The sequence below is a fragment of the Mobula birostris genome, chromosome 25, assembly GCF_030028105.1.
Source record: "Mobula birostris isolate sMobBir1 chromosome 25, sMobBir1.hap1, whole genome shotgun sequence".
NCBI classification, from domain to species: Eukaryota; Metazoa; Chordata; class Chondrichthyes; order Myliobatiformes; family Myliobatidae; genus Mobula; species Mobula birostris.
The window spans coordinates 23,730,014-23,744,179 of NC_092394.1; the positions used below are offsets into that span (position 1 = coordinate 23,730,014).

General features: G+C 37.3%; 1 protein-coding gene across 2 annotated transcripts in view; it reads left to right on the forward strand.

Moving 5' to 3' along the window:
* Window positions 1-10,192, forward strand: part of phf12b (PHD finger protein 12b) — a 94,194-nt gene extending 84,002 nt beyond the window's left edge. For both annotated transcript variants that reach the window (XM_072243008.1, XM_072243009.1), the window contains exon 15: window positions 9,020-10,192. In XM_072243008.1, the coding sequence (XP_072099109.1) occupies window positions 9,020-9,348 (329 nt within the window). In that variant the 3' untranslated portion in view covers window positions 9,349-10,192. The remainder of the gene's footprint in view (window positions 1-9,019) is intronic.
* The last annotated feature ends 3,974 nt before the right edge of the window (window positions 10,193-14,166 follow it).

Below are 14,166 nucleotides of genomic sequence, written 5' to 3' on the forward strand. Positions count from 1 at the left end.
ACGGCAGTGCCTTACTTCCTTAGGAGTTTGCAAAGATTCAACATGACGTCTAAAACTTAATAAACTTCTATATATGTGCAGTGGAGAGTTTGACTGGCTGCATCACAGTCTATTACTGGAAACACAATTCTCTTGAACAGAAATCCCACAAAAAGTGGTGGATGTGGCCTAGTCCATTTTGGGTAAAGCCCTCCCCACCATTAGGCAATCTACACGGAGTGTTGTCACAGGAAAGCAGCATCTATCATCAAGGACCTGGTCATGCTGTCCTCTCACTGCTGCCATCGAGAAGAAGATACAGGACTTGAATCACCAGGTTCAGGAACGGTTATTATGCTTCAATCATCAGGCTTATGAACCAGAAAGTTCACTTCACTCAATTTAATTTGCCCCATAACTGAACTGTTCCCACAACTTATGGACTCACTTTCAAGGACTCATCTCAAGTTCTCAATATTTATTGTTGTCTTTTTCACACTGCTTGTCTGCCCTGTTGGTGCAGTCTTTCATTGATTCTACTATGGTTATTGGATTTGTTGAGTATGCCCTCAGGAAAATGAATCACAGGGTTGTATATGGTGTCATATAGTATGTACCTTGATAAATTTACTTTGAGCTTTGATTTTGTTATGTTATAAAGGAGGCCATTCAGTCTATCAATACAAATTTCCCCTGTGACCTATTCTTCCTATTTCCTCATAATCCCATCAACTTCTCTCCCCCTGTTCACCTAACATCCATTCCAAGATTCTATCACCCAACTGTTGGGACAAATTTAGGGGCCAGTTAATCTACCAATCCACGTGTCTGGGATGTGAGAGAAAGTGGGAGAAAATGAGAGAAACCAGGGGGCTTCCGCCTGCGGCTTGATGGAGTAATACATAAATTTTGCGGCTGCCTTTAATTCCTCCTTTTCCCCAATTTAAACCTTGAATTTTTAACTTTTATTTTTCGGCTCTTAGAAGGAAATAGTTGTCACTATGTCATATCCTTTAAGAAGTGGAAAGCACCCTTCTGAACCCAGCAATGGAAAGGGAAAAACTTTGAAAGAAAAATCGGAAGATATGCCTGTCTGGGCTGAGAGTTTGGAACGTGCGATGATGGTTTTCGACAGCAAAATAGATAATAGCACTTCTGAGGTGAAGTTGTTCCGACAGAGTTTTCAGACTATTGAGGAAAGTATTATTTCCTTGAATACTGAGATTAAAGAATCGAAATGTCAGGTGGTGGATATTTCAACTCGCTTGAAACAGGCTCAACGTAAAATCGTCTACTTAGACGCGAGGTTTCATCGGAATAATATCCGAATCCTCAGTCTGAAGGAGGGCTCTGAGAGTGGAAATTTATTGGACTATTTTGCCAATTTGTTCCAATCTTTGTTTCCGGATATTCTACCTCAGCCTCCTGATATTGAAAGAGCTCACAGAATCTCCATTTTGAATTCTCAGATTTCAGGTAAATCTCGACCAATTTTGGCCAATTTTCTTCGCTTTAAAGTTAAAGACCAAATCATAAAATGTGCAAGGAAACAGAGTTTTTAAATTTAACGGCTCCGAGATCCATTTTTACGAAGACTATCCACGGGAAATTATGGAACAGCGGATCAAGTTTGTCCCAGTGATGAAAATCGCGCATTCAAAGACACTTTTTCCATCGCTCCGCTATCCCGCTAAGTTAAAATTATTTTCTAAAGATTCTACACCTCGTGTGTTTTCGGATCCCCAAGCAGCATTGGACTTTGTTAACTCTATTGTGGAGTCGGCTGATGCATGAAGGATATTTGGGTTGCTTAAAGAAAACAGGATTTGAAGATTTTCGATATGCTGAAGATTTCCTTTGATCGATGAACTATTTAAAGAAGAGGTGAACTTCTTGGTTTGACTAATGAATGACTTCTTATGAGGTCTGTTTGGTATATGGAGTGAATTAACACAGTGGACAGATTATTAACTGGTTTGATTTTTTTTCCTTGTATTAATTAAGTGATAGATTTTACAGTTCATATAGACTCTTTCTTATACAGTGAGGAGTCTTTAGAACAGATAATTAGCTATTAAAGATGGGTAGTAAGCGAAAGGTATAATGGTGTCTTTTCCTTGTTAGAGATTGCACTGTTTAGGTTTAATAGCATTGTTTTGACGCTTCTGGAGACTGTTTTTGCATTCTCCAGTTTATTTTTGGTGATTAACTAGAAACATTTTTTTTGCTTCTTTGCTGGGCTTTTTAACTTAGGGTCACGTGTTTTCTTTGTAAAGGGGAGGGGGGAATTGGGAGAAAAACTTTTAAATCATTATTTATATTGAGCCGCACGCAGAGTTCTGCTTTTTCTCCTTTTCCTTGGGGAGGCATTCTGGCCTTTTCCTTCTTTCTCGCTGGATTTTCTACCTTTTGGGATGGTGGGAGGATTTGGGGTATCGCAGGGTTTTTTTTCTAGTTACTTTCCCATTATGAAGTTCTGGAGCATGCGTGTTTTCTATTTGGTTATACTCATCACCGCTACCTTTGATTAGCCCGCGATGGTATGTGTGCATTTTCATGTTTAAAATAATATTCTATGGTAGTTAAGGAGATAAACATTATTAGTTGCAATGTACGTGGCTGGAATCACCCTATTAAGCGAAAGAAGATTTTTAAAGTTATTAATCGATTTCAGCCTGATATAATTTTTGCTCAAGAAACGCATATCAGAACGGGCGATCAAAATAGATTTTTTGAAATGTGGAAGGGCCTTCAATATCATGCTACTTGTCAAAATAAAACAAAGGGAGTATCTATTTTTATTAAATCTAATATTTTATTTATCCAAGAAGACATTGTCTCAGATATTAATGGTAGATTTTTAATTATTAAAGGAACAATTTGTAATAGAAAAATTGTCTTGGTTAATCTATATGGACCTAATGTAGATGATCCTTTTTTAAAAATATATTTGGCTTATTACCAGACTTAAATGAATATATGCTGCTGATGGGAGGTGACTTCAGTTGTTGTTTAAACCCTTTGATTGATAAGAGTTCAACCAATCAGCAGCTTCCGAGTTGTTCAGCTTCACTTATTAATTTTTTAACTGATTATGGTTTGATAGAAATTTGGAGAAATCTACATCCTAATGATAGAGATTTTTTTTTTATTCACATGTCCATTAAAAATATTTGGGAATTGATTATTTTGTAGCTGATTTCAGATTTTTGTCTAAAGTCCAGAAATGAGAATATGATATTGCTGTCTCGGATCATGCACCTTTAAGCTTAACTTTTGAATTGAATGAGTAATGTCAACTTGCCCTGGCGTTTTCCAGAAAACTTATTACAAAGTCGGACTTTGTCAAATTTATAGAGATTCAAATAAAAGAATTTTTTCATTTTAATAATACGGGAGATGTGTCGAAATTGATTATATGGGATACATTAAAAGCGTATTTGTGAGGTCAGATAATCTCCTATTTAGCCAAGCTTAAGAAACAGACAAAAATAGAGTTAGATAGGATTTCAAAACAAATTAAAGACTTGGATAACATCTCCTAATATTGATTTATTTAAACAAAGGGTTGAACTTCAATCACAATATAATTTATTATTAACTTATCCTATTGAAAGAAATTTGCTTAAATTAGAAAGTCAATTTTATGTGTTTGGAGAGAAAAGTAATAAGCTATTAGCATCCCAATTAAAAGCAGTTAGAGTTAAAAGACAATTCTTAAAAATTTGTAAGGGAGATGGTAGTTTAGCTTGTAATTATGAAGATATTAATAAAATTTTTCAAGATTATTACAGTGAACTCTATAAATCTTAGTTTCCAGCTGATCCTTCTAAAATGAATGCCTTTTTACAAAAGATTAATTTTCCTAGATTATCTGTTGAAGATCAACAAATTCTTGATGCTGCTTTTACTGAAAAAGAAACCCAGAAAGCTATTTTTTCAATGCAATCTGGTAAAGCTCCTGGAGTGGATGGTTTTTCTGTAGGATCTTATAAATAATTTGAAAATTTGCTTACTCCTTATATGTTGGAAATGCTTAAAGATTCTTTTTTGTTAGGAGAGTTACCTTCTACATTTTATGAAGCATCTATTTCTTTAATTCTTAAGAAAGATAAAGACCCTACAGATTGTGCTTCATATCGACCTATATCATTATTAAATGTAGATGCTAAAATTCTTTCAAAAATAACAGCTAATTGGTTGGAGAACATATTAGCTAAAATTATTTCTCAGGACCAAATAGGTTTTATAAAAGGCTGTTATTCTTTTTCTGATACTCGGAGACGGTTTAATGTTATATACTCACCCCTCTCGTAAACTCCGCAATGTGTTGTTTCTCTTGATGCTGAAAAGGCATTCGACAGAGTTGAATGGAAATATTTATTTAATGTTTTAGAGAAATTTAGCTTTGGTACTAATTTTAATAAGTGGATTAGAATAATACATAAAAGCCCTATTGCCACTGTGATTACTAATAACTGTAGATCCCCCTTTTTTCAACTTCCACTGGGTACGAGACAAGGATGTCCATTAAGTCTTTTATTTAATTTGGTGCTGGAACCTTTGACCATTGCACTTCATGAAGCTAGGATATTCAAGGAATTTCTATAAATAGGACTATTCATAAGATTTCTCTTTATGCTGATGATCCCTTAGTTTATGTTTCAAATCCTGAAGAATCTATTTCTAGTTTATTAAAATTATTATCTGAATATGGAAAGTTTTCAGGATATAAATTAAATCTGCATAAGAGTGAATTATTTCCTTTAAATGATGCTGATTTTATATATGATGATATTCCTTTTAAAGTTACAGATTCTTTTAAATATTTAGATATTATCACTAAAAATTATGGAGACCTTTATAGAGCTAATTTAGTTCCCTTAGTGGGATTTTTTGAAGCAATTATTTTCTAGATGGAATCCTCTTACACATTTGTTAGTTGGTCGAATTCATGCAGTTAAAATGATGATTTTACCAAAATTTTTATATATATTTCAAAATATTCCTGTTTTTTAAACCAAGAAGTTTTTTGATCAGATTGACTATTATTTCATCTTTTGTTTGGAATAATAAAAGAATTGGAAAATGTCATTTACAAAAATTAAAAAAAAATGGAGCTCTTGCTTTGCCTAATTTAAGAATGTATTATTGAGCAGTTAATATACGCTGTGTGTGTTCTTGGTTATATTGGACCGATAAAAATGAACGACCACCATGGGTTGATTTGGAATTGAAAGCTGTGAAACAATTTTACTTAAGTTCGCCATTAGGTGCTTCTTTACCAGTACAACTAGCCGAAATTTCTATTTTAAATATAAATCCTATGATTAAGCAGTCATTACGAATTTGGTATCAGTTCCGTAAGTTTTTTTAATCTTAAAAAATTTAACCTTCTTAGTTTAATTTATGGAAACTATTTATTTAAACCTTCACTTAGTGATCCTACCTTTTCTCTTTGGAGCGTTACATACCCCGTAACTGGGTTGCCAAACCAGCAGAAATGGACCACTCGTTGGAGTCTGGATTACTAGGAACTAATAAAGTTTTATTAAAGAAATAAGTAACACAGCACTCTAATCGTAAGGATATAAATGCAACAGGTTAGCAATGATAATACACACATGTACACAGAACTAGGGTAATAGGAATCAAACCAAGCTCTATCGCAGTCTTGGGGTAAAATGATCAGTCTTAAGTGACGCAGAGTTCAGTTCAGCTTAGTACAGTTCACAGTAATCGCTGTTGTGCCGTTGCGGGGGGGGGGGCTGCAATTTGATTCAAGCAGACCTTTGATGTCTTCGCAGTTGGTTTTCCGGCGGACCCTTTTATGTCTTCTATCCCGCTGTGGTCACTGACTGTGACCCCTCCGTTCTAGATATGATCGTTCTTCCGTGGTGAACCCGGCACCCAGGCAAGGGCGGACACACACACACCAGGTTCCCAGCGATCGTACCTTTACACCCTGTGAGCCTATGGTCGGTTCCCGCGAACCGGACTTCCAAACTTCACCAACTTGTGGGGGTACACCGCTCTTTCCAGGGGCTCGTTATCTCGTGGTGTGTCCCTTGCCTTAGCGAACCAGTTCTTTTTATCCCCCTGCTGGGGTATCGCCTGTCCATCAAACTTCAAACAGTTCAGGTTCAAAGCAACCGGTCTGTCAATATTCTGAATTGTGTTTCTTTTCCGTTAATCTCTCTCTCCTCTCCCATTAGCATTTTGAACGTTTCTCCATTGTCTCTCTTATCTCTCTCATTAGCATCAATTGCCCGATAACTTGGAGGAGGAGGAATATAGGAATTTATTCCTTTATGGATCTGTTTCAAGAAGGCCGGTTGATGTCCTTTGAGAAATTAGCAACTAAATACTATCTTTCACACTCACACTTTTTGCAATATCTTCAGGTCAGACACTTTTTACAAGAATATTTAAGTAATTTTCCATATATACAAGATTCTGACCTGTTAGATATTATTTTAAAAATGAACCCTTTTGTAAAAGGTTTTATTGGGAAAATCTATAATTTACTATTACAACAGGATAATTATCCTCTATTTAAAATTAAGCAAGATTCAGAAAGAGAGCTTAACATGACCCTGATAACAGAAGATTCTCGTGAATTTTGAAGTTGGTTAACTCTTCTTCGATTTGTGCCAGTCATTCTCTAATTCAATTTAAAATTGTACATCATTATTATTTGACAAAGGAGAGACTGTCTAAAATACTTCCTAATGTTGATAGTCAGTGTGATAGATGTAAAACTGAGATAGCTATATTGACACATATGTTTTGGTCGTGTTCTGTATTGAAGCAGTTTTGGAAATCTATTTTTTCCACAATTTCCAAGGCTCTAAAAATTAATTTACAACCTAATAAACTGACAGTTTTGTTTGGTATTATTCCTCAATATATTCATGGTATTTCTATATCAGACCAACATGTAATTGTGTTTGTTACGTTGTTGGCTAGAAGGGCTATTTTATTAAAATGGAAAGATGCCTCTGTTCCCACTTTGATACAGTGGTTCTCTCAGGTGATTCTATGTCTTAGTTTGGAAAAAAATCAGGCCGAACTTTTGATCCTCAATTTGACTTTGAGAAAAGGTGGGGCTCTTTTGCCTGCTACTATCATTTGATTTGAGTTTATTAAGATGGTCTCCTTCTGATTCTTGGGTAAATGGATTTGGTTGGCGGATTGATGTCTTTTTTTTTATGGAAGCTCGTATGGTGTATAGCTCCAGGTTTGTGCTCCAAATGGTTTTTTTTTCTTTTTTTTTTTGTTAGCAGAGTTTTATTTTTGTTTTAGTTAGTAGGGGGTTCTTCTTTCCTTTTTTCCAAAAAAAAGCTTTAACATTTTGTTTTTTTTATTATTATTATTGATATACTGTTTAGCTTGGTTAATAGTTTGACTCTTATTATACATATTGATATACTGATTTGATTATTTTAATGTATTTTTTGTTGTTGATTTTCAACAATAACTAATAAAAAGTTTTAAAAATGAAATGAGAGAAACCAAAGGAAACACACACAAAAGATACTGGTGAATGCAGCAGGCCAGGCAGCATCTATTGGAAGAGGTACAGTTGACGTTTCGTGCCGAGACCCTTCGTCGGGGCTAACTGAAAGAAGAGATTTGAGAGGGGGAGGGGGAGATCCAAAATGATAGGAGAAGACGGGAGGGTGCTGGTGATAGAGCTAAGAGCTGGAAAGTTGATTGGCAAAACGGATACAAGACTGGAGAAGGGAGAGAATCATGGGACGGGAGGTCAAGGGAGAAAGGAAGGAGGAGGGGAGCCCACTATAGTGAGAGGGACAGAGGGGGAGAAAAAAGAGAGGGAAAAAAAGGAAAATAATAAATAAGGGATGGGGTACGAAGGGATGGTGGGGCATTAATGGAAGTTAGGGAAGTCAATGGTCATGCCATTAGGTTGGAGGCTACCCGGACAGAATATGGTCACTGGAAATATGGGACAGATGAGCTGCAAAACTGTGTCCCCGTGTATTAGTAAACAAAATATCCATATTTATTGTTGAGCAGTTTTGTAATATAATCAGGTAGGGCTGTGGAAATATTAATGTGGTCACAAATTTTTTTAATGTTTTAATAGTGAATGAAGCAAGATTAAATAGGTGTTTACAGAAATATGACTGCAGGAACACATGTTCTAGACCAAAGGCAGCCCCTCCTTTACCAGGTACTAGCATGCTCTCAGACCTTGGATAGGCAATGGCACCCCAAAAGAAACACATTCTCTACCCCAGTCTTCACACTCACTGAATTGAGCAGCACTGTTGGTCTCCTCACCAGTGCCTGTCGAACACTGAATCACCCATCTCCTTTTCCCCATTCTGTCTTGAAGCACAGGTGAAGGCAGTCCTGTTTGTGCCAACATGACTAGAGGAGGATACAGGACTTGGGATAGCTTCACTGTTTTGAGCGCAATGAGAATTTTAACTTGTGTACTTTCGAGGTTATTAAGGCAGTGCATTTCCCTTTAGACCAATAAATGAGAATTGAAACTGTGAATAACATTTTTGATTGCCAGACAGCCCTTTAATTAAGCCTTTTAAACCATGGAAGTGATAAGGAAATGGAAGTATGAAGTATACTGCTGTGCTCTAGGCAACAGAAGATTAATTATGTTGGCGAACAGTTGCAGAAGTACTGAGTTCAAACTGTTAAGATGGAAAGTAGCCCATTCCAGCTTAGTTGAAGTTCCTGTTGAAACAAAGACAAAAGAACCTCCCATAGAGTGATTGCCATCTCCTCCTGTGCTGTTCTACTCCAAAATGTTATTTCAGCAGAGAATAAACTACAGGATTGCTCACTATAGATATTGCCAGCAAAGCCTTACTTGGATGATGTGCAGATTTTTTCATGCACATGGAATTGACTCAAACTGACTTGTACCATAACGATTTTCTTATGGATTAAAGGTGATTTTCCAATGGAATTTTCTTGCATACTTGTATATTCCAACATTGTGAACACACTGAGCAACTTCATTTACTGTAAATATTTTCTGATTTCTCTGCAGAATATTGTAAGAGCAGAAAGGAAGAGGAGGAAATGGAAGAGATGGTCATGAGCTCACAAGGCCAGGGACTGCATGGCAAAACCTGTAACTGTAAAGCCAGCAGCTCGAGTCTAATAGGTGGCAGTGGAGCAGGCTGGGAAGGGACAGCGTTGTTGCATCATGGAAGTTATATCAAGCTTGGTTGCCTGCAGTTTGTTTTCAGCATCACGGAATTTGCGTTGAAGCAGCCAAAAGAGGAGGAAACCCTCGTACACGAAGCTGACTTAGAACAGAAGCATTTGATGAAACTTCATCAAGTTCCAGTGTTACGATCCAACTCTGTTCCATGAGGGTTTCTGAAGTGTACATAGGACTAAACAGGGAACCATGAACCGAAGAAGCTGTCTTTATATTGCATGGAATGAAGTATCTTCAGCATTTTTTTTCCTTTTTTTTTTTGCTCAGATTTTGTGGGCAGTTGCACATAGAATTTGTATAATGACTTCTCTTTTAAATATGTAACTTGTCATAGTTGTAAATGTTGACTGAATGGGAAGAGGCAGAAAAGTTCTGTTTGAAGGTCATGGCAAAGCCCTAAGTAGAACAAACTGGAAAAGCCTAGGATACGTTCAGACTGCATCCCTAAACATGTACAAATAATCAAAGACTTGTTATATTTTGTGCCAGTGACAATAGTTTTTATAAATATGTGCAAAGTTTTCATAAAAGGATATGTTTATCTACTCTGATCATTGTTTTATTTAATGTATCTGGAATCCTATGACCCAGATGTTTTCTGCTACTTTTGCACTACAAGTAGCTGCTGTGTACTGATTAAAGAGGAAAAAATCTTTCAAATATCAATGGTATTTTATTTGACTGAGAAAGGAGAAGTATTAAAGTAGAGTCTGTGTCAATGCACCTTTTAATGGTGCCAGTGGTTTTTAAATGTGTAACACGCTAAAAACTTGTGGTATGGCACCTGCTGCCGTTGTGTTGTATTGTAGTGTAAAAGTTTGTCGTAAGCTTGTTAAGGTCCTTTTTCACACAGTAGTTTAAATGTAAATAGTTAATGTATTGTTTCAGATTTTACAACAGACACTTTCATGTATTCTGTATATAAAAATTTGACTCCAAGTTCCTGTCTCTGCCTGTCTATTATGACTGTAAATACATCAGATTTTTTTAAAGAAACTTTTGTTGTAGTTGAATATTTGAACATCAATTACTATTGTGAGTCATTATCACCCATTTTCTTCCATAAAATGAAAGGCACAGCTTTTCAGCATTTATCTTCCTAACATGTGTGATCCATATGTCTTTGTGATGTCTTTGGTTTCTCTGATCAATGTTATTGTTTGATTTCCCTGATACTACCTCAATTAACTTGCAAAATTTCTTCAGGTATTATCGTTAACTTTGAGTTATCTTATGCTTTTTAATACAGAGGATGGTCTTGTCGTCAGATTTTAATGGCTGTGGATGTTGCTGCCTGGAAGGTCATTGTGATACGTCTTGCAGTTATTCTTCCGATTTCATGGAAGTTAAAAAGCCATTATAAAGGAAAAGATCCGAAAATCTGAGCTGCACTGATGATGTCTTTTGTGTCTTTTGGCTATAAAAGTACTTGGTTACTGTAGAGCTGGTTCAAGTTGTGGAAAAATATTCCAGAGCAAGAAGAAATGTAGATTGAAGCATTTTAATGAGATTTCCATTCTTCGTGTAGATTGGCAGTACAATATCAGTTGTTAGGACTAATTCTAAGATGGGGACCTTTGGAAAATATTGATTATGCTGAAATCTGTCCTCATTTCAATAATAAGTTTCAGATATAGAAATCTTTTGATCGCCAGCAAGAGCAGATATGATGCTGATCAAATGAAAAGCTGAGGATTTCAAGCTCATTAATTACAAGTGATTAATAACTGACAGCCTACCTCTTGATACATTTACTCTAAACTCATATTCCTCAGATAGATCTGAGTAATAGTATATACCATGGTAACAGGCTGTTCTACCCAATTTATTCATGCTAACCCAGTTTGTCTACATGAGTTAGCCTCATTTGCCTGAGTTTGACCCATATTCCTCTGATTTTCTCCTCTCCCCTATCAACCAGGGTTCCCTAATCCTGTCATTTTTGTGCTTCACTCTGACAAGAACATGCAGTCCCTGGACACTCTCTCACCTAAAAACCTTCCCACATGTCAGATGTCCCTTTACTTACAAAGAGCCTCTCTCAATCAACCTGCACAAGTTCCTGTCTAATGCCTTCAAAATTTGCCTTGCCCTCATTTAGGACCAACTACTTTAAAACTAAAAGAATGATGCTCACAAGACCCAAAGTGATCCCATTGACAATTAAGTCACATGGCCTACCTCACTTAGAATAGGAGGTCCAGTATACCCCTCTGTGGGAGGCCTGTCTACATTTGATTTGAGAAAACAGTCTAGGATGCAAATTTAGCCCTCTACACTTACTATGGCAACTTTATTATTCCATCTGCGATCTGCCTATAAATTTGCTATTCTCATTCCCATGGGATATTGGGAGGGCGGGGGCTTTGATGCATTCCACATAACCTCATTGGGAAGATGCCCCAAGGATATTTTCTCTGGAATATTGAGCCGCCAGCCTTGCCCCAACCTCCAATCACGTTCTGCTCATGGCTGTAATATTCCCATCCATGTCCTGAGTTCCTCTGCCTTACCTTTCAGGCTGCTTGCATAAGATTAAATGTAGTTTAGTCTACCATGCGTTCCTCACTTCCTGTCTCCCCCACCACCTGTCTACTGAGTTTGCTCACTTTAACATTTTAAAATTTCCAACTACCACACTACTGCTTTGGATTCTACATTCCTGGCGGTCTAACTTAAATCCACCCAAGCAGCACTAGCAAATCTCATCAGATTTCCTCTAGTTCAGATGCAATCCATCCCTCTGGTACAAGTCCCACTTGCTCTGCAAGAGAGCCCAATGATCCATGTACCTGAAGCCTTCCCTCCTGCACCAGCTCTTTTGCCACTCATCTAACTGTACCATCTTCCTGCTGTTTGTGGCATGGTGAGTAATTCTGAGATTACAATCCTAGAGGGTACTGTTCTTTAATTTACTCACTCCCTAAGTTTCCTTTATACAACCTCCACTTTCTTTGTGGTTATGTGTTGTGCACCCATATGGCCTGTGACCTCTATGTCCAAGGACTCCTTTGACCCTGACACCAGGAAGGCAATGCACCATTCCTGGAGTCCCATTCATGGCCACAGAAGTAGCTATCTGTGTTTGCCTACACTTTGTACTACCCTGCATTTACAGTAGAGCCAGTTGTAGTACATATTCTCCTCAGGGAAGCTGTTCCCCCACCCACCAGTCTCCCCAACCCCCATCTAGTGTACCTGTTTGAGAGGGTATCACTGCAGGAGACTCCTGCACCTCCTGGCAGTCATACACCTAACTGACTGAATCTCTATTGTAACCACCTCCCTGAAAGTACTATCTATGACATTGCCTCCTGTATGCTCCTCGCCAAGTCTAGCTGGATACAACATGCAAACAGTTGTTAGGGTCACTAGACTGCTCCCTGATCTCTAGTATCTGACAAGGAAGGGTATACCACTCCACTGACTGACATTCTACCCCATTAATAAACTTAGTGGGAGGAGGAAAGGAAAAGTCCTGCCTTTCCCTTGCGTTTTTTTACCATTTGGCCTCCTCACCAAAGTTCACAGAAGCCCCTACTTTGACCAGCAGCATCACTGACCTTAAAACAGTGCTTCTTAAAATGTCCACACCATGAGAGCCTGTCTCCCTTTTACTTGCCCTGAAACTAACAGCAACAAACTTTTGAAATCTCCCACGCTTTTCCTTGTGGCTAAGGCTATCATTAATGAATCTGATCAGAAAGATGGTTAGAATTGCTGCTTCTGTAACCCAATTTAAGTGAATATTTCTTGCTTTCCCTGTAGTCATTGGATCTGTTTGTGACTCAAGTCTAGTTTCACTATGAACACTATAAAAGTTCATATTACTTGCTTTATTTACTACTAACCACATGCTAATGAAAGTGTAGTGGGAAATAGTTCTTCGTATTGCATGCCTTAAAGCAAAATTCCTGGTGTGTTTTTTTTTCATCAAAATGAAAGAAAATCGATACTGTATAGGGTTAAGTCATGAACAGATACAGTGACTAGAGGGCAAGCAGGTAATATTCACTTAAAAGTTAATTTACCTTGAGTAATACTATAGAGAGAAAGGCTGACTATAAAGAATCAGAGCAAAAATTAAAATTAAAATGGGGATTAGTGGCCATATCAGATACATAGCAGTCAATGTCAATAGGAATCCAAATGTTCTTTAGATGTGTAAACAATAAAGTTATGGTACACAAGTGAAGGATTTCCTTAACGTCAAAATAGGAGATTGTGCAGGCTCCATTAAGATGCTAAGTAATCATTCCATATTTACTAATACTGAAGGTGACTCTGTAGAAATAGTGAAGATTGCATAAATTAATCATTGAATCCTCAGTGATCTTTGATACGTGATCCTTAGACAGAAAAAAATGAGTAAATGTTACTCCCTTTATTCAACAACAAGGAGTAAGGATAAACCCAGCTATCAGAGAAGTCAATCTAAATTCAGGACTGAGATAACTTCTAGAAACATTAAATTGTGACAGGATTGGCAATCATCTTGAGAAAATTGAATTAAGGCAAGCCAGCACATATTTGTAAAGAGTAAATTGTATTTAACTAATTTGATGGAAGATTTTGCTGAGGTCACAGGCAGAGTTGGTTGGGGAGATGAAATCAATGGACTTCCAGTAGGCTTTTGATATAATGCTGTGTACCAACAGGTTTATCAACAGAGGTGCTCTCCTCTAGTCCAAAATATTGCTACAGGCTTTATCATAGAGTTATATAGTATTGAAGCAGACCACTTAGCCCACTCATCCAAGATGTCTCAAGATAGTCGAGCACTCTTTCCCTCAGGCAGCATAAGGCCATGCTGCTGTGCTGGTGAGTTTCTCATTGATGTCTACCTTTACTGAGGTGGTTGAAAAGTGATACTATTTCCAGGGTCTTGCCACAGGTTTTGATTGTCGGGTATTGCTGTGTAGCAGGGTTAGGTTGTTAAAAGGAGCTTGTCTTCCAGATGTTTACCATAA